This window comes from Eleutherodactylus coqui, chromosome 10, assembly GCF_035609145.1.
Source record: "Eleutherodactylus coqui strain aEleCoq1 chromosome 10, aEleCoq1.hap1, whole genome shotgun sequence".
Classification (NCBI taxonomy): domain Eukaryota; kingdom Metazoa; phylum Chordata; class Amphibia; order Anura; family Eleutherodactylidae; genus Eleutherodactylus; species Eleutherodactylus coqui.
This window is the reverse complement of record NC_089846.1, coordinates 57,748,333-57,768,537: the sequence shown is the minus strand read 5'-3', so window position 1 is coordinate 57,768,537 and position 20,205 is coordinate 57,748,333. Positions and strand designations below refer to the sequence as shown.

The following is a 20,205-nucleotide window of genomic DNA, read 5'->3' as shown; positions in this document are numbered from 1 at the left end:
GTAGAGGCAGGGCCAGACCGAATAATCCACCAACTGTTTCCCAAACCGCCCCCTCGCGCCATGCCACCCTGCAGAGGTCAAGGTGTTCTACGGTGTGGCAGTTTTTCACAGAGACGCCTGACGACCGACGAACAGTGGTGTGCAACCTTTGTCGCGCCAAGATCAGCTAGGGAGGCACCACCACCAGCATGCGCAGGCATATGATGGCCAAGCACCCCACAAGGTGGGACGATGCCCGTTCACCGCCTCCGGTTTGCACCACTACCTCTCCCCCTGTGCCCCAACCTGCCACTGAGATCCAACCCCCCTCTCAGGACACAGGCACTACCGTCTCCTGGCCTGCACCCACACCATCACCTCCGCTGTCCTCGGCCCCATCCAGCAATGTCTCTCAGTGCAGCGTCCAGACGTCGCTGGCGCCACTGTTTGAGCGCGAGCGCAAGTACTCCGCCACGCACCCGCACGCTCAAGCGTTAACCGTGCACATTGCCAAATTGATCAGCCTGGAGATGCTGCCTTATAGGCTTGTGGAAACGGAGGCTTTCAAAAGCATGATGGCGGCTACTCGTTTCCCAGTTGCCACTACTTTTCCCGATGTGCCGTCCCAGCCCTGCACGACCACGTCTCCCGCAACATTGTACGCGCCCTCACCAACGCGGTTATTGCCAAGGTCCACTTAACTACAGACACGTGGACAAGCACAGGCGGGCAGGGCCACTATATCTCCCTGACGGCACATTGGGTGAATTTAGTGGAGGCTGGGACAGAGTCAGAGCCTGGGACCGCTCACGTCCTACCCACCCCCCGAATTGCGTGCCCCAGCTCGGTGGTGGTATCTGCGGCGGTGTATGCTTCCTCCACTAAACCACCCTCCTCCTCCTACACAACCGCTGTCTCGCAATCAAGATGTGTCAGCAGCAGCACGTCGCCAGCAGTCGGTGTCACGCGGCGTTGCAGCACAGCGGTGGGCAAGCGTCAGCAGGCCGTGCTGAAACTACTTAGCTTAGTAGAGAAGAGGCACACGGCCCACGAACTGCTGCAGGGTCTGACAGAGCAGACCGACCGCTGGCTTGCGCCGCTGAGCCTCCAACCGGGCATGGTCGTGTGTGACAACGGCCGTAACCTGGTGGCGGCTCTGCAGCTCGGCAGCCTCACGCACGTGCCATGCCTGGCCCATGTCTTTAATTTGGTGGTTCAGCGCTTTCTGAAAAGCTACCCACACTTGTCATACCTGCTCGGAAAGGTGCGCCGGCTCAGCGCACATTTCCGCAACTCCAAGACGGACGCTGCCACCCTGCGGACCCTGCAACATCGGTTTAATCTGCCAGTGCACCGACTGCTGTGTGACGTGCCCACACGGTGGAACTCTACGCTCCACATGTTGGCCAGGCTCTATGAGCAGCGTAGAGCTATTGTGGAATACCAACTCCAACATGAGCAGCGTAGTGGGAGTCCGCCTCCTCAATTCTTTACAGAAGAGTGGGCCTGGTTGGCAGCCATCTGCCAGGTCCTTGGAAACTTTGAGGAGTCTACCCAGATGCTAAGCGGGGATGCTGCAATCATTAGCGTCACCATTCCTCTGCTATGCTTCTTGAGAAGTTCCCTGCAAAGCATAAAGGCAGACGCTTTGCACTCGGAAACGGGGGCGGGGGAAGACAGTATGTCGCTGGATAGTCAGAGCAACCTCATGTCTATATCTCAGCGCGTTGAGGAAGAGGGGGAGGAGCATGAGGAGGAGGGGGAGGAGCATGAGGAGGAGGGGGAAGAGACAGCTTGGCCCACTGCTGAGGGGACAGATGCTGCTTGCCTGTCATCCTTTCAGCCTGTATGGCCAGAGGAGGAGGAGAAGGAGGGGGCGGAACATGAGGAGGAGGGGGAAGAGACAGCTTGGACCACTGCTGAGGGGACAGATGCTGCTTGCCTGTCATCCTTTCAGCGTGTATGGCCAGAGGAGGAGGAGGATCCTGAAAGTGATCTTCCAAGTGAGGACAGCCATGTGTTGCGTACAGGTACCCTGGCACACATGGCTGACTTCATGTTAGGATGCCTTTCTCGTGACTTTCGCGTTACACGCATTCTGGCCACTACGGATTACTGGGTGTACACACTGCTCGACCCACGGTATAAGGAGAGCCTTTCCACTCTCATTCCCGAAGAGGAAAGGGGTTCGAGAATGATGCTATACCACAGGGCGCTGGTGGACAAACTGTTGGTAAACTTCCCATCCGACTGCGCTAGTGGCCGAAGGCGCAGTTCCGAGGGCCAGGTAGCAGGGGAGGCGCAGAGATCAGGCAGCATGTATAGCGCAGGCAGGGGAACATTATCCAAGGCCTTTGCCAGCTTTATGGCTCCCCAGCAAGACTGTGTCACCGGTCCCCAGTCAAGGCTGAGTTGGCGGGAGCACTGTAAAACGATGGTGAGGGAGTATGTAGCCGATCGCACGATCGTCCTCCGTGACGCCTCAGCCCCCTACAACTACTGGGTGTCGAAGCTGGACACGTGGCCTGAGCTCGCGCTGTATGCCCTGGAGGTGCTTGCTTGTCCTGCGGCTAGCGTCTTGTCAGAGAGTGTGTTTAGTGCGGCTGGGGGAATCATCACGGATAAGCGTACCCACCTGTCAACCGACAGTGCCGACAGGCTTACACTCATCAAGATGAACAAAGCCTGGATTTCCCCAGACTTCTCTTCTCCACCTCTCCACCAGCGGACAGCAGCGATACCTAAACAATAAGTAGGCTGCACCCGCGGATGGAAGCATCGTTCTCTATCACCATCCAAAACGGGGACCTTTTTGCTTCATCATTCTGTGTATAATATTCCTCCTCCTCCTCCTGCTCCTCCTCCTGAAACCTCACATAATCACGCCGAACGGGCAATTTTTCTTAGGCCCACAAGGCTCAGTCATATAATTTTTGTAAACAATTTTTTTACGTTTCAATGCTCATTAAAGCATTGAAACTTTCACCTCAACCAATTTTTATTTTTACTGGGCTGCCTCCAGGCCTAGTTACCAATTAAGCCACATTAACCAAAGCGATTAATGGGTTTCACCTGCCGTCTTGGTTGGGCATGGGCAATTTTTCTGAGGTACATTAGTACTGTTGGTACACCAATTTTTGGCCTACAGTGTAATCAAATCAATTTTTAGCCCACCTGCATTACAGCTGACGTTACATCCGCTGTGTTGGGCACTGCAATGGGATGTATTTATGTACCGCCGGTGGGTTCCAGGGAGCCACCCATGCTGTGGGTCCACAGGGAGTTGTAACTGCATGTGTCTACTTCTAAAGAACCCCAGTCTGACTGGGGCATGCAGTGTGGGCCGAAGCCCACCTGCATTAAGCACGACATTACCTCAGCTGTGATGGGCAATGCAATGGGATATATTTATGTACCGCCGGTGGCTTCCTGGCACCCACCCATGCTGTGGGTCCACAGGGAGTTGTAACTGCATGTGTCTACTTCTAAAGAACCCCAGTCTGACTGGGGCATGCAGTGTAGGCCGAAGCCCACCTGCATTAAGCACGACATTACCTCAGCTGTGATGGGCAATGCAATGGGATATATTTATGTACCGCCGGTGGCTTCCTGGCACCCACCCATGCTGAGGGTCCACAGGGAGTTGTAACTGCATGTGTCTACTTCTAAAGAACCCCAGTCTGACTGGGGCATGCAGTGTGGGCCGAAGCCCACCTGCATTAAGCACGACATTACCTCAGCTGTGATGGGCAATGCAATGGGATATATTTATGTACCGCCGGTGGCTTCCTGGCACCCACCCATGCTGTGGGTGCACACGGAATTCTCATTGCGGAGTTGTACCTGCCTGTGACTATTTATAAAAAAAACTGTCTGGGGGCATGCAGACACCTTGACAGAATGAATAGTGTGTGGCACATAGGTTCCCCATTGCTATGCCCACTTGTGCAGCTCCAGATGGAGGTGGCACAGGATTGGATTTCTCATTGCTTCTGTACAGCATTGTGGGCTATCACCCCGCCCCTTTTAAAGAGGGTCGCTGCCTAGCCGTGCCAACCCTCTGCAGTGTGTGCCTGCTTTTCCTGTGGCAGACGCACTTATAAATAGACCTGAGGGTGGCGTGGCATGAGGGCAGCTGAAGGCTGGGCAGGGACAGTTTGGCGTGCGCTGTGGACACTGGGTCGTGGGGGGGGGGGGGATTTGGCAGCATGTAACCCAGGAGAAGTGGCAGCGGAGTGTCATGCAGGCAGTGATTGTGCTTTGTTGGAGGTAGTGTGGTGCTTAGCTAAGGTATGCATTGCTAATGAGGGCTTTTCAGATGTAAAAGTTGTTGGGGGGGGGGCCCACTCTTGCTGCTATTGTGGCTTAATAGTGGGACCTGTGAACTTGAGATGCAGCCTGCCCTATCCGTTTCTGTGTCGTTCCCATCACTTTCTTGAATTGCCCAGATTTTCACAAACGAAAACCTTAGCGAATATCGGCGATATACAAAAATGCTCGGGTTGCCCATTGACTTCAATGGGGTTCGTTACTCGAAACGAACCCTCGAGCATCGCAGAAATTTCGTCTCGAGTAATGAGCACCCGAGCATTTTGTTGCTCGCTCATCTCTAGTACTAACGTAAACTACAAGACATCCCACAAAAAATGAGCTCTCACTCAACAACGTCAATGGAAAAATAAAAAAGTTATTGAGCGCAGAAGATGCAGCAGAAAATAATTTTAAAACATTAAATGTCTTTAAAAAAAACAAATACTACAGCAAAAAAAAAAAACTATACAAGTTTGGTATCGTTGTAATCTTACTGACCCATAGCATAAAGTTATCAGGTCATTTTTGTTGCAGTTTGTGTGCTGTAAGAAACAAAACGCACTGAAAGATGGCGGAATGTCATTTTTTTCATTTTACTCCACTTAGAACTTTATAAATGTTTTTCAGTACATTGAATAGCAGCATTGAAAAATACAACTCGTTACGCAAAAAACAAGCCCTAATGCAGCGAAGTCGATGGTTAAATAAAAGGGTTATGATTTTTTTAAAAAGGGGAGGAAAAAACTAAAAGGGGGGAAAAAAGGGGCCGTGTCATTAAGGGGTTAAATAATGTACTAACTTCCTTCTCTGGGTCATTACAAATGCAGGGATACCACATGTGTAATTTTGTTTTTAATTTTTTACAAAGTAAAGAGAGAAAGGTTTTTTTATGTTTATTTTTTAATATTTTTTTTTACTTTAAAATTTTTGTCTCTTTAGGGGACTTCCACAGAGACCCATCAGGACCCCCTGATCACATTGCGGTGTTCGATGGTGTCAGCCCTTCACATGCTGCGGTCGCATAGACCGTGGCATGTAAAGAGTTTAACAGCAGAGATCAGAGGTTTTCTCAATTCTCTGCTGTGTAAGAGCTGGTGCCCAGCTATCCTCTGACAGGGAGTCCCCTTCCTCTGCCAGCCCTTAACATGCTGCGGTAGCATAGACAACGGCATGTAAAGGGTTAACACAGCAGAAATCAGAGGTTTTCTCCATTCTCTGCTGTGTAAGAGCTGGTACCTGGCTATCCTCTGACAGCCAAGCACCAGCTCTCTTCCTGCCACAGGGACCATCGTCCGGCTTCAGACAAGCCGATGGTCTCCGTGGCAACCTGTAAACAAAGTAGTGCAGGAGTTTAAAAAAGAAGCGGGAAGTTGCCGGCAGATCGGGAATATCTTCCTGTTTCTTTTTTAAAAGTCCTGCACTGTTATCTGTGGGACTGTGCAGGCAGAGCATGATGCCACAGCTTATGGCATTGGGCTCTGCAGGTCCCATTGTGAAACATAGCCCGGAAATCTTCCGGGCTATATCCCTATGGGCAGTGGAGCTCGTCCCAGGGCGTGCCACTCAAGGGGTTAATGGGTTCTGTGGCACAAAAAAACCCCTACTATCAGCCCAAAACTATTGGTACTGTGACCCATGGGACCATGCCACATGCTGCCAGTCCCCTGCAGTTCTGTTAGCAACCTCCTGAGCCCAGGGAATTTACGCTGTGTTTGGTGTTGAAGTGTTAACAGAGGCGTTCTGGTGGCTCCTCTGCTCCCATATCTCATAGAAGCTAAATAATGCAGCACTGGCCTGCAGAATATGTATGTGGGGCTCCTGCATTGAATGTGGATGTGATTTCTGCCAGTCACTTGTTCACAATTCTAGCCATATGCCACCGGTTGTGATCATTAAGCACCCACGAGTGACTACTGCTGTCCACTGTAGGTGGTAATGCCTTCTATGATGTATTCCCAGTTCACATGGCACTGTGAATCAAGGAATGTTAAATTCTCACACTACTTCGGAAATGGAATGTCCCATTCGTGTGGCATCTACTATCATGCCTCGTAGGAGCTCCAATAATTCACATCTCTTTGCTATGAGCTCACTGGCTCTTTTTTAACCTCACTTACTAGATTACACCTCGCTACTTAGACAGGTGTGGTGGCACCCAAGCTGTCACTTGAGATAATGCCACCTCATAATTAAATTACATATTGCTATCCCATGACTTTTGACATGTCAGCGCATTTGGATCATTTGCTGTCCTTGTATTCCACGGACAGCACACGGATCGATAACAGCCAACTAGGCTATTCACATGGGTAAAAACTATCGCATCATGCCCTATTCTCCTCCATTTTTACAGGCAAAAATGGGGCATGTAATGTGTGGGCTCTGTGAACACCGGACAGCACATGGAACGGTGTCCGCATGCTGTCTGATGTATTTTGTGTCCGAATTTTTGAAAAGCACAAGGTCACAGATATGTGAATAAGCCCCATAGAACATCTTACCAGTAAACATAGACATAGTGAGTTACCTTTGCATTCAGGCTTCGCTTTCTGCTTCGACCATTGACCGTTGGGGAGGCACTCTTGTGAGTAGGATGGGTGCGGATACTTTCCTTCGGGGCAGGTGTACTCGACCTCACTGCCGACATTTGTGCCGTTAGTCAGAGTATATTTACCCCCGGCAATGATTATTTTATTAAGATCACACTGGGGGGTAGGAAGAGCAATGGACACTAAAACAAAGAGAGATGGTGTTAAAGAAGAAAATGTAACCCAGGAGCAGCAGAAGCCATTGGTCAGTATGGACAGAGATTCATATAATTGGAGGGCAGCCATTTTTTAACCAATAGACAGGATAACACATATCCCAATCTCAAGGAATTACAGTTTAATCCAGAGCTGCATTCAGAGTTCTGCACTGTTCATGTTACAATGTCTGTGCACACCTTGCTTCCTTGAATTATGGAAAGTGTTGCTTTTACACCAGGCACTATACAGTAATAAACTAACAGTTTCCATTTACTACCAGCAGCTTTATGAATACAGCTCTGTAGAATAATACATGATAAATGTAATGTATTTACAAGGTGACTCGTCTTTTTCCATAAGATATAAAATGGTGCATTGGATGTATTATGTACTTAGGTAGCTGATATAATGCAATACTAAGTTAATCAATAGACTCAGGTAAGTTTAGAATAAAAGTCTTTGAGAACTGATCCAACTCTATTATTTGTATGGGTGATCATAGCCATTAGTGTACATTTAACGGTCCCATAAGAGAAGCTTAGTGGTTACGGTAGTAACAGTTCAAACATAGCTGGTAGTTACATAATAGTCTCTCACACGGGGCACAAACTTGTGGTTGCATCATACACATGGCAGCTACTTATAGCAACTTAGATTAAACACTGCTTGGCAATATTCCTCACATTTCCTGCTACAATCCACTTCTGGTTCTACTGGTTCACCATCGGTCAGTCCAGATCCAGTAGCCCTCTTGTCCCACCTTGTCAGTCCTTTTCCATGCACAGAGCTCATCTTAGTCTAGAGAAGTCATGCCGGCCCGGCTCTCCCCCTCCAACCAGGCAACCCCTAAAGCATATTGGCAAGCAGCTTCCTGACAGACACTTCCACTATGAACAGACCCTCTATTCAATTTATTGGTTGGCCATCGTTCATGGCAACATTCACCAGTGTCAATAACAATAATAGTATAGTATAATAGTATAATAATGGACAGTTTTATAGAAAAGGAGGTCCCTGGCAATAATCAGTGTAGAACCCGATTTCATAGATAAGTGTGGGATATTTAAAGGGGAAGGTGTATAGGCGCCCACAGTAGTCAGTGCAGACAATTTGTAAAGCTTTAATCTGGCACATGCACATAGTGCCCTTTTGGCATATATATTTCAGGATGTTATGCATGAATATACCTTTCTTTTATCTGGATGGAAATGTGCAATTGAGTACGCTGTTCAATACAGGGCCATCCCGTAACAAACATACACTTATCATAATGGGAAAATTGGGCAGTTTATGACTGTATATACCCAATATTACTGGTGGTTTGGTTCAAACTTTATGATAACTCTATAATAAATCCATATAAAGTGCACCATTTCAACAATTGTAATATTAAAACTAGATTTTGTAAGAACTTACCGTAAAATCTCTTTCTTGTCTTGTTCATTGGGGGACACAGCTCTGACCTTGGGTATAGCTTCTGCCACTAGGAGGCGACACTAAGCATAAAAGTGTTAACTCCTCCCACCCACTATACCCCCCGTGCAAGCATCGTGCTAGCTCAGTTTGTATGCAAGCAGTAGGATATGACAGTAATAGATAATAAATAACAATACTCACGAACTGTAACTCATTCCAACACTGTGTGTGACTGCACCGAGGATCCTCCAACTAAGGAGTATACGTTACAGTCCTAATATCAGACTGGGTGGGTGCTGTGTCCCCCAATGAACAAGACGAGAAAAAGATTTTACGGTAAGTGCTATCATTGGGGGACACAGCTCTGACCTTGGGATGTTCTAGAGCAGTACCCAAGGATGTGGGAAATATAAGCCGCATGTGTAAAGCAGCGTAATCAGCTCTTTAACTGCGACTAGCATTAATGGATGACTAGGCATCCAGCGTGCTCAGAGATGTGGAATAAAGGGGCCCGAGTAACCGCCCCATCCATCCTCTGGGAGGAAAAAAGGGGGCTCCTGATAAGGAGCTTCCAAAGAGGCACCCGCCGTCCGAGTAATATGAGCCATAACACGGCCTGAGAATATAACCTTACTGGCCTTGTTATCCTGTACTGCGGCAAGCTGGTGCAAGAAGTCCACCCTGGAAGAGCAGGAATCCACTTGGAGTTGCCTGGATTACTAGCAGCGAGCCAGCGTAACTGAAGGATGCTACCCGAGAGAGATACTCTTGCGTAGTCAGACCGAGCCCACTTGCCACCGGAGCGTTCCTCAGGATGAGGCACTACTGAGAATGGTGTTCACTGGATACTTCACTGAAGTGGGTCCCACTACCCGCGGGAGCGGGAAAATATACCACAGGTCGATAATGAACGTCTCCTGATGACAACCTTCGGTACAAAACAAAGCTGTGGAGACATCATCTTCCCTTTACATCCACATTTATCAATATCACCTTCACAGTCCTGTCATGAGGGAGGAAGCGGGTCGATTCCAGACACCAATGAAGAAACCACTTGTGTGATTCTGCAGCGGAAAGTTCCCCGGTCGATCTCTTGAAGAAGTCATATATGCAGCTGGCTACCCCCAGACTGTGGGTGGCATCTAAACCTACAGGACCAATTTCAGGCCCCGGGCCGCACAGCTGAAGAGCAGCATGACCCAGATGCTGTGTATCCCAACAACCCCTATCCGTGACGTCGGCTGTTTGATCTGAGAGGATCGTTCCGCCCTGTGATCCTGAGGCAATGTCCACAGCACCCACTTTCTGCATGAAACCGTGGGCTTCCGAAGAAGTCTATCCTCTGGAATGGGAACTGACTGGATAGTCCACTATGGCTGTCCCTGTACTAGGATACATTGCAACCACCCGAATGCACTAGGCACAAAAAGGTAAGCTACACAGCAGGACCGCAAGGGTATGCAGGCACGGGACTCTCGCTGGTCCCTTTGAGGAAACATCAGCAGTAGAGAGGGACGAACCCTAAGGATTTTTCGACAGTACAAGTCGTTCTCCTACAAGCAATATGCAGAAAGAACAATGCAGGAGGATCGCAGCGAAGTTCTGGATCCGTCCACCCTAATTCCGTTGCACACATTAACTTCCCTATACGATTAGTCTCACAAGGCAATCAGATGAACTAGTTTTGCTGAGGATCAGCGCCCTACACCTGATCCGCAATTAGAGACTGAATTACCGAGTACCTCTACGGCCACACTCTCTCAATCCCAATATAGGAAAAACGTTGCCTGTACTGCACCCATCAGGGCCAGCAGGGGGCTCAGTCTCAAACGGTATCCTGCCTGTAGTCCAGACGACCTGAGCTACCCATGTCCGTATGGACACGGCTGATAGAACTAGCAGTCCAGGTTCTTAGAAAAAACGCAATATATCATGCAGTTCTGAGTCCGCCCGAGAAGGAGCGGACTTACAGTGGTTCAACCTGGCAAACAGCTGACAGGAGGGGCGGACTATAGACTTATCTATAGCCCCCCAGCTCCATGTCGGAGTTGGGACCCAGGAAAGCCACCAGATACCCCCAAGTCCGGACTGTGCGTAAAGCGAGATGCTCTGTGACTGCATGTCTCTCTCGGCTGTGGCGGGAGCGCGCATAGTATGCCGCTCCAGCCTGCGACTCTCCTAAAATCATAGATCACCCTAAAGTTGCCTGCTGGGAGCTGCAGGTGGTCATCCCAGGGGAGCTAGCCGGTAAGTAAGGGTCCAATGCGAGAGCTCACCCGCTGCAGAGTGGAGATGATGCGTGATGTATTGGCGGAACTCCTGTGACAGTACTCATTTCATCTGGAAGGTACCACAGGTCTCAGCAAGGCTAGAGAAAAGGCCACAGGCAGTTTGACAATATCGTTCATAGGGCGACGTCTTCTAGTGAATGCAAGTCTCGTTTCATAGCAAGATGACACACCGTATGTGGTTCTACCCGGGCCGTCCACTGACCTCGGACCCTGCGGAAAGCGGCCTGCAGGTAACTGCAGGAGGGGTAACCGGGTAGCTAGCCGCTAGGCCAGGCTCAACCCGGTCCGGCATGCCATCAAGGCCGGAGTGCAACTGGGTGGAAAAAAAACCCTCGCACTGCCGCCATAATGCCTGAACTGCATGGCGGCTAAACAAAACCCAGCCGCAAGCGGCAGCACGCTGAGCTGCGCGCACCTGAGCTCCCTTCTGCGAGCAGCACAAGCACGAGCCGTAGGGGCACCATGGGCCGCAGGCGGCCAGTACACACAAGCCACGGGCGGCTGCACTAGGGGACGCGGGCGGCACAAATAAGCTGCGGGCGGTTGCAGCATAGGGCGCGGGCGGCTGCACCATCGGTCGCTGGCGGCACAAACAACCGCGAGCGGCTGCACCATCGGCTGCGGGCGGCACAAACAACCACGGGCGGCACAAACAACTGCGGGCGGCTGCACCATCGGCCACGGGCGCCATAGGCCGCAGGTGGCACAACAAGCCGCACAAACAAGTTTAAGGGCGGCTACACCAAAGGCCGCGTGCGGTCAAAAGCCGCGGACGGCGCAAAAAAACGCAAAACACCAGTTCCAGGCGCCAGTCTTTGGAGTGCGACGGGTGCAGACAGCGCAAAACACAAACTGCCAGAGCGCGGCAATCGCAGGTTACGCAACACAAGAGCCTTTGGGGCGCGAGCGCAACCCGTTCGGCCCGCGCGAAGGTGGACTAACAAAATAAAACCACATACTTACCTCCTGCCTGAGGTAAGGTGGCTTCCCGGCTCCAGCAGAGCTGCTCCCCACCATCGCCTGCCTTTGATGGGACAGGGGATGCCGGACCATAAGTAAGGGGGGGGCTCTACGGCTGGCGGGTCACACAGTTTGGGGGCCGAGTGTGCCTCCTTGTCTTCTGAGGGGACCAGGCAGACAACAGAGGGTTGGGTTCACCTCTGTTCGCCCTCCTCGGTGGGTTAACAGGGAGAGTCCAGCCTCCCTGTTATTCCCTGGTCCTTTTGGAGAAAAATGAAAAAATAAGAGATGAAAAAATAGTCCTGCCTCCTAGACACTAAGCTAAAAACCAACCTAGCACGATGCTAGTGGGGGTACAGCTGGTGGGGGGAGTTAACACTTTTATGCTTAGTGTCGCCTCCTAGTGGCACAAGATATACCCAAGGTCAGAGCTGTGTTCCCCAATGATACAGATCAGAGCTGGCTGTTTTGGTCCTAAATGATCAGAAACTTTTTAGGGATTGTACTCATTTGGTTTTCTTACTATTAGTTTTTTCTTCAGCTACCAAAATTATTTCTGCAGCTTTTTTTTCCATGACATATAGGGCTATTTCTTATATCTTTTTTCATTGGCTTTTTTTATTATATTAGGGGTAAAAAGCTAAAAAGAATTAAAAAAAAAAAAATCATAGTTGTTTATTTTTAAAATTGGTATATTTACGCTAAAATAAAAACTGGAATGTGTACCTCATTTTTTTCTGATTTTTTGATATATAAATTTGTATAGTTTTGGCTTACAGGGTGCATATGGCCATGGTGTGGGTTGGCATCTGCTTTGAGTCATTTTCTTTTTTACGTACCGGTATATATTTTAATTTCATTTCATTCTGTAATTTTGTTTTACTTATTTTTGTAACTATTTTTTTTGACATTCAAAATCAGTTTATTTCTTCTCATGAGACTTTCCTTCTTTAGTATGCTTCATTTACACAGCAGTGTTTTAAATGCCAGTATAGACAATGGGAATGACATTGAGGTAAAGGATTTGTTAAAAGCAACCATAGATAACTGCAATAATAAATATACATTAACTGTACAGCACACTTTTAGGGCTCAAAAAGTAGATATGCTGCACTTAAACCCATTGCTAAAGTGTTTCTATGCCATATGGGCCACTTTACCCGCAGTCATCATAATGACCCTTATATCTGGCAAGACTGGTGGGGTTTATTGGAGGCTGCAGTGCGGAGAAAAACCAGTTCTGGCTGCTACCCCCAGTCTCATTTTGTAACTATTTTTTTTAACATCTATGCCCCCCATGACATCATGTAAGACCTCTAGGTATCATGCACATCGTCTTTCCTTGGAAAAAAGTCCGATAGCAGCACAAATTGTAAGACCCCAACCAGGGGCTGGGCGTCCAGCATGCAATAGCCAAAGCGAAGTGACTGGATCCTTGTCACTACAAGAAGTATATACCATAAAGAAGAAAAAGCTTCAGCAGCATCCAAGGTGCAAATTCAGTATCCAAAAGGTTTTATTTTCCCATCACAAAAAACAAGCAGGAAATGGGTCATCAGTCCACTGATATGACCCCTTTAACACCAGTTTAGAGACCATAAAACTTTTACATCCTTATCAGTGGAGTAATTGATTAATTACAGATTTACTTCTCTACTCATCCGGTTCTGGTATTATTTTAATGCATATATATATATATATATATATATATATACACATATATATATTTGTTCAGATCTTCAGATATATTCCATTAAGCCTGAGGAAGAACCCTAAATGGATTAGAGGTTATTTTTTGAATGAAATAACATTGTTTTGTTAGCCATTAAAAGGTATCATATCTACAAGAATACTTTGTTTCTCTTGCTGAGAACAATCACATTTTCCTCTTCTGACTAAAGGCATATTTAGACGGAACAATGATTGCTCAAAATTAGCTCAAACAATAGTTTGAGTGACAGTTTTGAGCGATCATTTTGCATAAACTACTAAGTAGCTACTTAGTAGCTTATTAGCATGCAAATGATGCCTTTCGCTGAATGCAGATAACAGCTGGAGGTCTGTTCTCTACATTCATCTCCATTGTTCTCCAGCGGGATGGTAGCTATCAGACCTACCCGCGGAGAACTCAGCGTGCGGTCCTGATAAGCAGGAATGATGGTTTTCAAGCTGGCTTGAAGTCAGTGATGAACAAATAGCGCACGAGAAATATCAAGTTAAATAATGACAGTTATTAAGATGTATTGTGACCTGGCAAGATCAGCTCTTTCTTGTATACAAACTCTGCATTTGCTATCTTTGCTGTGATAAAGCTTTTTCCATCTGTAAATTGCAGTACATGTATTGCAGTACATGTCCTGGGCTCTCTCCTCTCCCCTGTTACTTACTTGCTACTTGGCTGAGGAGGATTAGAGGTAACATCTTGTACGTGTTCTCTCTCCTGCACAGACAGTTGTCTTTCCTCTTCTCTCTGCTTCTGGAATCTGAGCCTTGCTGGGGATTTGGTGCTGTATATATAGAGGTTGAGGAGAACTTAATTCCTGTAAATGATAAAACAAACAGTGCAGTTTAACAAAAGGTGTTTGCAGAAGGGAGGAGCTGAGTGATATTACCCAATGCACAAGATATATCCCTCGGTCAACAGAACTACTATTAATCACTTTTAAATCATCTGTCGGTGTTTGGCAGTGCTACCTACTGTTAAACTCCCCCCTCCTTCCTTTCTGACAGCTCCCATAGACTCTTATAGGAGTCTATGGAGCTGTCAGCGTGTTTGGGTCAAAAGATAGGGCAAATTTGGCCGCGTATGTGCTTTTTTTTTTCAGCCAGCCAATTTTGCACAGCTAAACATCACCCATCTGAATGAATACATTGTAATCCAATGCTTCAGATGGTTGTAATTTTCAGCAGACATTTTCACACATATTGTTCAAAATGTGCGTGCATGAAAGATTTTTGCTCCAATTTCGCTTTAACTTGTATTGGAATTACTGTGTTAGGAAAGGATGTTAAAAATCTGCATAATATTCGAAAGAGAAAGACACCGTGCACATCCTTCTACGCTCAATAGTTTCCAAGATACGAATTATCAAAAATTATGGTTGTCAGTGACCTTTGGAAAATTGACCCTTCTGTATTTCTTGACCCCAACGGTGGGGCGGTAAAACCGGAGCCGTAAAGCCCAGACCACCCGTATCCACGCTACAAGGAAGCCGTCCTGCTGCAACCGAGTCTGATCAATTCACAGAACTCAAGGTTAGACCAGCATATATTTATGTTGTGTTTTACGCTTGGAGTCTTGCAGCAGGAGGGACTATCTGTGAATTGTGACCGGACGGGTTGGGTTAAGAGTTCTACACAGTAACTCCTGGGCTTCAGGTTTGTCGTCACGGACCACTGACCGTGATAAGCGCATCAATCACCCACCCAGGGACTAGTCTATAGTTTATCTATACTGTGAAGCCTGTAGTGTTTCAGCAGTAGTGGGGGTTGTTTGTTGTATCTGCAGAGGTTTTTGTCTCACAGAAGAAAGGACCCTCGGTTGTCTCGCCACATACTAGCCTCACAGAAGCAGGGACCCTCGGTTATCCTGTGTAAAAAGCAGATAATTTGGATTAGAGGGAAGTACTCTGTGAGACGTGCTAGGGCAGACAATTTGGATTAGGGGGATGCACTCTGTGAGATAGGTTCCATAGAAGAAGAGACCTTCGGTTATTTTGCCATATATACAAAGGGCTGATAATTTGGATTAGAAGGATACACTCCATGGAATCTCTTTGTCGTTGTTGTGATTTGTTTTGATATGCTTAAGACTTTGTTAAGGAGGACGGGGCCCCTTAAGGGCCGCCGTCGAGCGGATAAATTTGTGTCGGAGAAACAAGGGTCTCAATTTGTGAAAAGTTAAAAAAGACTCTTATGAAAATGTGTGACATGGATGCACATGGTAGATTGCAATACAGCAGTTAGGAAGAAGTTCTTAGGACTAAGAGGGGCGCCCTGAAAGATGCAGGTTTACTAGAAAGCGTTAAAATGTGGGGGAAAACGGCGGCCGCCATTGCCTAGGAGGGTTGGGTGGAAGAAGAGTTGAGGGTCAGTTAGGGAAAGTTAAATATGTATTATTTGCCTGATAAAGAAACTGTAAATGAGTGGCCACCGCCCTATAATGGTGATTGTTCCAAGTCCTGGATATGTCACCATTGTGGCCAACGTCTTGTCCTGATTGTAAGAAAGGGTTATTATTAACCATAAGCACATAGGGTTGGGAGATCTGTAAGCAAAACAGCCCATACCCTGCCCACCAGTATTGCTATGGTCCACTGGTTGAGGGTCATTGTCTACATATATATGTTTACCGTTTGAACGTCCACGAGTAGATACCACTGTCTGTAGGTAGATTATTAACCCTTTCCAATCCAATGTCGGGCCTGCCCAGACATCATAATTTCTCTCCACAGCTCCGATGTCGGGACAGACCCGACACTGCAGTGCAGGGGTGCATCTGCACCCTATCATCAGACACATCGGGTGCAGATACACCCCTGCACTGGTCCTCATCGAGTACCCCCGAGGAGAGGGCAGAAAGGGTTTTCAACCCTTTCTGCATTCTCCTCTACACATTACATAGCGCTCAATTAGCGCTATGTAATGCACGGAGAATCCGGTCGGCGATCATGTGACCGCCGGTGTCACCTGACCCCCAGCGGTCACATGAACGCCGAGCCGGGAGCCTGCACCGTGGGGGGGGGGGCTGCTTACCTGTCAGGCGTCTTCCGCATTCTCCCTTCTGTCTCCCGGCTCGGCGATCATGTGACCGCTGGGTGCCACCTGACTATATATCACACAAATAATTAAGCTAGGTATACCAAATTATCCTTATTACACTACACATAAATAAATAATTAATAGTATGTCTTAATGTTAATAAATATCAAATAGTTGTTTTACATTAACGATAATTATTCATCATATTCACAATAATCATAATCATAATGTAATCATATGTGATATATAGTGTCTTAATAATAATATTATGTATATAGGATTAATGATAATGTGTTTAAGTATATTAAAGTATACTACTTTCATTGTAAGATATATATATATATATATATATATATATATATATATATACAAGTATTATATATTTTATAAACCGAGTTTTCTATATAATATAATGGTATGATTTATATTTCTTTTGATAAATGATATACAATTTCTATTATATGAATCCAGTTTGAATATATATATAGTAATAGTATTGCTGACCTAAAGTGAACAAGGCAGCATCTAATATATTAAATTTGCAAGGGGTTAATAATCAGATGTTTTTAATTGATTGTGAAATTTAAATGAACAGGTAGTGACGTTTTTTATACGAGGTGAACAAGGTTCTGTTGAGCTGAAACGCATTCTCCACGCTATTTGATTATGTGAAGCACTTATTCTAATAAAGAGAAGATTTTACTCACCAAAGATCCGTGTGTTCCCATTATCTGGACATTTCAGTTTATGCATGCCACCCGATCGAGTGGATTACGGACGTGAATATATATCTTTCTCTACAAACACTAAAGGAAACGAGCAGATATGGATGAAGTGAGGTGAGACAACTCTTTCTTGCAAAAGATATATGCTTAATGTCGTTAGGAATAGATGAAGCCCCAAGATATTGTAGAATACTTACTTCGCACAATCTCCTAGCAGTCAAGTTATCCCTAACCAGAAATTGGAGATGACCTGACGTACCTTCCCTCAGCAACATCATAAAAATGGTGTCTAAACATAGCTCTTTTGAGAAATTTTTTCCAATGAAGAAAGATTCATGGAATTCGTTCAAAGGCATGTGGTGTCCTTGGCTACTCCATATACAGAATGAGAACTGCCTTTAGTAGACAAAACAGTTAGAGGAAATGTTACAATAGAAGGAGATATGTAGAGGAGCCTCAGGAGAACCCAATGCAAGTATATATATAGAGTATGCAGTATGTGGTGACCTATACCTTTACCCCTATTTCCTCCCCTCTTTGCCCATTCCACTTTTCCCTCTTTTCTCGTCCCCCCCCCCCCCCTCACCCCTCCCTATGGTCTGTTCAATCACCCCTACCCCTACTCTATTCCTCCTAGGTTCATAAACCCATGTTAAAATTGCAAGAAGCTATGTTCCTATAGTAAATATTATTAATCCAAAAGTTAAAAAAAAATAGGAAGCTTTATTTTCACAATGTACAGTTGTATATTTTTGACTAATTTCTGTTACAAAGTGCAATTTCTATAAACATATGACATATACAATTTTCTTCTTTTTTTGAATAAAAGTTTATTGAAATAAAAAAAAAAGAATAATCACAATTCCAACATTCACAAACCTCCTTCTTATCCCATTTGTTGCTGACTTAAAGGGGTTTTCTCAATACAACCTAATCCCATCCACCTGTTGAGCCCAGCCTAAAATAAAAAAGAGGGCATACTCACCTGTCTTGGAGCCCCAGATCGCAGCTGAGAGCCACCACCGATAATCGGAAGACACCTGACTTCCGCCGGGCGATCTAACCAATGCCAGCAATTGTAGCAGGAGTAGGATATGTAACAGCCATGTTCCTGCCTATTTCTGATCTCACGGTTTGCATTGGCGGTACCCATAAGATTATTGTGACAGATATATGTTTAGCTCTGCAAGAACAAGCACCTGCCTATATAGATATATCTGTCACAGGTTTTTTAAGGGGGATAAACATTTCCTAAACTGGATGCACCAAAGATAGATCTGATCAGATCCTTACCTGGTAAAGCTTAAAATAGCTAAAGTGAAAAACTTTGCAGCAGCTTCCATGAAAGGTTGGATGCCATCTGATAAAATTTGGAGTTGGACCAAAGTTTTACATTACTGCAGCGTAAAATTGTCTACTGAAGCGAGGCACAAGTATATCTATCTATCTATATATTATATATATATATATATATATATATATATATATATATATATATAAAGGCGAAAGCCCTCACTGACTGACTGACTGACTCGCCACTAATTCTCTAACTTCCCGGTGACGTACAAATGTTAAATTTTGCACGACCACTCTTTAGGTCCTAAATAGGAAAAGTAAAGGGGTCGGAACTAGATTATTCAATTCTAAGCGTGAAAGTGACCCCCCCACCCCCCATGTAATGTAACTAATAACACACATCTGTACCGCACAAACATGAAATCTGGCACGAGCATGCTTTGGGTCATAAATATCAAAAGTAAAGGGGTCGCTACTTCAATATTCAATTCTAAACCTGGAAAACTGTGAAAACCTGTGATACATAAGATAGTTATTTTCTCAGAAACCATAACGCCTACGAAAATGATTTGTCTACCTCACCTCTATGTGTATATACTAAGGAGAATCTACCTCACCTCTATGTGTATATACTGAAGAAAATCTACCTCACCTCTATGTGTATATACAAAGGAGAATCTACCTCACCTCCCTGTGTATATACAGTGGGCAATCGACCTCACCTCTATGTGTATATACTGAGGAGAATCTACCTCACCTCTATGTGTATATACTGAGAATAACCTACCTCACCCCCCATGTGTATATACTGAGGAGAATATGACTGACCTCTGTGTGAATATACTGAGGAGAATCTACCTCACCGCTATGTGTATATACTGAGGAGAATGTACCTCACCTCTGTGTGTATATACTGAGAATAATCTACCTCACCCCCCATGTGTATATACTGAGGAGAATCTACCTCACCTCTATGTGTATATACTGAGGAGAATGTACCTCACCTCTGTGTGTATATACTGAGGACAATCTACCTCACCTCTATGTGTATATACTGAGGAGAATCTACCTCACCTCTATGTGTATATACTGAGGAGAATCTACCTTACCTCTATGTGTAAATACTGAGGAGAATCTGCCTCACCTCTGTGTGTATATACTGAGGAGAATCTACCTCACCTCTATGTGTATACACTGAGGAGACGCTACCTCACCTCTATGTGTATATACTGAGGAAAATCTACCTCACCTCTATGTGTATATACTGAGGAGAATCTACCTCCCCTCTATGTGTATATACTGAGGAGAATGTACCTCACCTCTGTGTGTATATACTGAGGAGAATGTACCTCACCTCTGTGTGTATATACTGAGGAGAATCTACCTCACCTCTATGTGTATTGTGGGGTAATTAGCTTGGTAGCGTGCGGATTTCGCAATATGTAGAGACAGAACACCAGTGGATGCAGTCCAAAGCAGGCGTGACCTGCGTCTTTATTTTCTATATCAGCAACATAAACAGTCCAAGCCTTAGCTTCAGGCAAACAAATAACAGTCCACAATCCCGCTATCAGGCCGTCCTGGCCTGATTAGGTTGCACTTAGCAGGTGCAGTGTATCGCAGGGCTTCTAACTCCAGCCGGTCACACAGGCTGCCAGGGTCCGAAGCCATCTTAGCTCTCTCTGTGTCCGTGCACCTGCTTTTTATGTGCACCCTTAG

The 20,205-nt window shown here is 46.1% G+C and overlaps 1 protein-coding gene across 1 annotated transcript in view; it reads right to left on the bottom strand.

The window, feature by feature from the left end:
• The window catches only part of LOC136579754 (complement factor B-like), an 81,324-nt gene extending 63,922 nt beyond the window's left edge, over positions 1-17,402 (bottom strand). The window contains exons 1-4 of the mRNA XM_066579815.1: positions 17,388-17,402; positions 17,173-17,271; positions 14,092-14,244; positions 6,818-7,021 (exon numbers count right to left, since the gene is read on the bottom strand). Of these exons, the coding sequence (XP_066435912.1) occupies positions 6,818-7,021; positions 14,092-14,244; positions 17,173-17,218 (403 nt within the window). The 5' untranslated portion in view covers positions 17,219-17,271; positions 17,388-17,402. The remainder of the gene's footprint in view (positions 1-6,817; positions 7,022-14,091; positions 14,245-17,172; positions 17,272-17,387) is intronic.
• Positions 17,403-20,205: the final 2,803 nt, after the last annotated feature.